This window comes from Prosopis cineraria, unplaced genomic scaffold, assembly GCF_029017545.1.
Source record: "Prosopis cineraria cultivar Desert tree isolate PC_DT_omini unplaced genomic scaffold, ASM2901754v1 PC5, whole genome shotgun sequence".
Lineage (NCBI taxonomy): Eukaryota > Viridiplantae > Streptophyta > Magnoliopsida > Fabales > Fabaceae > Prosopis > Prosopis cineraria.
The window spans coordinates 6,125,128-6,128,448 of NW_026555336.1; the positions used below are offsets into that span (position 1 = coordinate 6,125,128).

At 39.1% G+C, this 3,321-nt stretch overlaps 1 protein-coding gene across 1 annotated transcript; it reads right to left on the minus strand.

The window, feature by feature from the left end:
- Positions 1 to 1,514: 1,514 nt before the first annotated feature.
- On the minus strand, positions 1,515 to 2,811 carry LOC129310680 (ethylene-responsive transcription factor 1A-like). The gene has a single exon (XM_054952595.1). It carries the CDS (start codon positions 2,680 to 2,682, stop codon positions 1,828 to 1,830), a length of 855 nt encoding a protein of 284 aa, XP_054808570.1. The 5' UTR covers positions 2,683 to 2,811; the 3' UTR covers positions 1,515 to 1,827.
- Between the last annotated feature and the right edge of the window lie 510 nt (positions 2,812 to 3,321).

Genomic DNA, 3,321 nt, shown 5'->3' on the forward strand with positions numbered 1-3,321 from the left:
ATCAACATAAGCAAGCATTAATTATTTCTCATTAATGTAAATTACGAGGAGAATTTAAAAAATGTGTAATAAATGCTTATTGAAATATGTGATTTTGTTTATATAAAAAATAAGTAAAAAATTATAGTTTTTCTTATAAGCAAAAATAAAATAATAACAAATTTGTTCACATGACACGTCTCTAATTAAGCTGTTGTCGCTTAGTATTAAAATAGTTCCTTTCTTTACCAACATCAAATAATGAAATAAAAAAAAAACCCCGCAAATAATACCTAAATAGTTGAATGTCCTAACCGAATATATGAGTTTTAATTAAATAAATAATAAAACACCATACCAAAAATAAATAAATAAAACCAACTTAGATTATATACAAAAATATATTATTCGATTTGTAATACTCGTGCCCTTATTCCTTTTCTATGAAAAAAAGAAAAAAAAAACCTCCCCACAATTAATACCATGTGCGCCCACCGATTACAAATTTAATTTCGTAATTTTTACAATTTTTCAAGAATTTTGAATTCAGGCGTGTAGACCATATGTTTGTCATGTCAGTAAATATGTCTTAGTTTAGACTGTCTAAGATAGCTGCTCGGAGTGTTAATTAAATTTTTGATAAAGTTTAACTCAATTCAAAACTCGATATGAACCAACTTGTATTATTTTAATCTCGCGAGGAAATGAGTCAGTACATACAAAATGAACCCAACTTATTTTCAAAGTTTAACCAAATTTTGAAATTGGATTTGGTGAATCAAAGAAACTTAGTAAGAGCAATACAATCCATCAATATCGATACATTGATTACTATTTATAAATCAATGTTACGATTCGCTTAATTAGATTTCGTGTAAGGCTGTAGAAAGAGGATCAGGCTCTCTTTTCTATTGATTTTTTCTTTGTCCATTTTTTTCATAGACAAACGAATATAATGCGTAAGAACGCCTAAGAACTTGCCATTTTCTTCTTGTTTTAATCATTTGATTTTACATAACATGCCCAATGATTGTGTTTCTTTTTTATGTTTTGAAAAAGTGTTAAAAATTCATAATTGCCCCGCTTCATCATTGTAAAATATCAAAACATTTCTCATAACATATAAAATTTAATGATAAAAAAGAAAAAAAACTATTATTGAGAGATTACGGCATTTTAAAAAATGAATGGAGATATCAATAAAAGGCTTACTCAAAACATGAATGCAAAAACTTAACCTCCATGGATGGATATGTGCAATAAAGTTTTCAAGTTCATACTCGAAAGTTCAGAAAAATTGGTTTAGCTTTCCACTATGTTTGGCTACTTTGACGCATTTATTTCATAAACTGAAATTGCTTTACAAATGCTAAATTTTTATTTTTATTTTCTAATATCATTGGATTTGCAAAATTTAGTTTTCACACCTAAATTGAAATTATAGAGATTTCCAAACTTTAGTGGGGAAGCTTTGGCATTGTCTTACTTTAATTTATTTTATTTTTTGCCCCCACAAAAGAGAACAAGAGTTTAAGTTCAATTTGAAGTACTCCACTTAGGTAATTATAATATTAAACAAACAAATAAATTTTATATTCACAGAGTAAGCCAAACCAAAAACCCCTCTCCATCTCACTCACTTATTTGGTTCTTTTTTTTTCCCCCTTTCCAATTTTCAACTCCATTCCTATTTTTATTTTTTCCATTTTTGGGCTTCATTTTTCTTTTTTGTTTTCGGTTCCAAAATTCCGATGTGCCAGAGAGCGAGTGGCACACGTATCTCTCCCTCACATAATTACAAGCAACAAAAAGGGGATTTCAGCGGCAACTTGCTTTCCCTCGTCAGCATTACGCATTAGTAACTAGTAACGCTCCTCCACGTACGCACGACGTCGTTCCAAGACCCACTTGGCTTCCCACTTGCCCGGTAGCCTTTGGGCCTGTCCCCACCACCACCAACTTCTTCCTTCTCTTCGGCGATGCGCCGCTCTCCGACGACGACGACGATGTCGACCACGATCTGTCCGGCGATGACCTCTTCGACGTCACTCTCACTGGGTCAGGTTCACCCGAGTTCACTCTCAGTGGGAAATTCAGCAGAGCCCGGGAGCCTCGCATCCTGTACGCGGCTCGATCGTAGGCGAGAGCCGCGTCTTCGGCCGTCTCGAATGTTCCGAGCCAAACCCTAGCACCGTTCTTCGCCGGATCACGGATCTCCGCCGCGAATTTCCCCCACGGCCGTTGTCTTACTCCTCTGTAATGCTTTCCCTTCGACGGAACTGCGGCCGGTGCGACTGCTTCGGCCACCTCCTCTTGCTTTACCACTGGAGGGCCCGCGGGGGAATCCAGCACCGGCAAGACATCGGGTTCCGATTTCACTGTAACAGACGGGGTGAAACCAGAAGAAATGCTTTCGGGCGACCCGACATCGAGGGAGGGAACCCACCCGACGTGAACTGCATCGCGGAGGACGCCGTAGAGCACCATGTCTTCAGAATCGTCTTCCTTGAGCGGCAATTCGCCCCAGTTGTCCGTCAAGCACGGGTACAAGCTGCTGAAACTGGAGCTCCGAGTATAAACCGGATCGGAACCCGAAGAAGTATCCGAATCAGCAGGAAAAGCAGTCTCGAGGTCACCGAGCAAGTGGAGTCGAATTGACTCCAACCAGGCTGAATCCGACTCATAGGTAGCCTCTCCGTACATATCGTCACGGCAATCTCTTCCTCCGGCGAGCAGTTCCGGTCCAGAGTGAGAAACACACAGAGAAAGGAGGGATTGAGGGGGGAGGGAGAGAGAGGATGATTAAGAAGAAATTGAATATTCGAAGTTGGAAATCAGAGGCATTAAAAGGGAGGGGTATTTATAGGGGTTTCGGTTCATGAACCTAACGCTAGAAGTAAAAAAAAAAAAAAAAATAGAGAGAGGGATATTTATCTTAACCCAAAATCATTAATTTATTAATTTATTTAATAGCTGAAGGTCGTGGGCTTAGCTTCCCGGAAGTTTCAATGTGCAAAATGCGAAGTGATTATGGGAATGGGGATAAATATTCATCACGTGCTTTATATTTGTATTCGAATTTTCAATAATTAACGAAAAAAGACATGCCTGACGTCAAGGGCATTACAAGGGCACCCAACTTGCTGGCCGTTGTTGGGGGGAATCGCCGAGTTTTTGGCGGAGCGACGGTGACGGACTGACGGGAGCGGGGAAAAAACAGAAAACGACAAAAAAAGAGGAGAGAGGAAATCGGGACGAGGAATTGAGAGGCGATGAAAGAGAGGAGGCAACTTGACAAACAACAATGCGGATACAACGATTGTGGACACGAGAAGAAGCTGC

Excerpts from the sequence above, each read along its gene's own strand:
- LOC129310680 (XM_054952595.1), bottom strand. The coding sequence starts at position 2,682 with ATGTACGGAGAGGCTACCTATGAGTCGGATTCAGCCTGGTTGGAGTCA.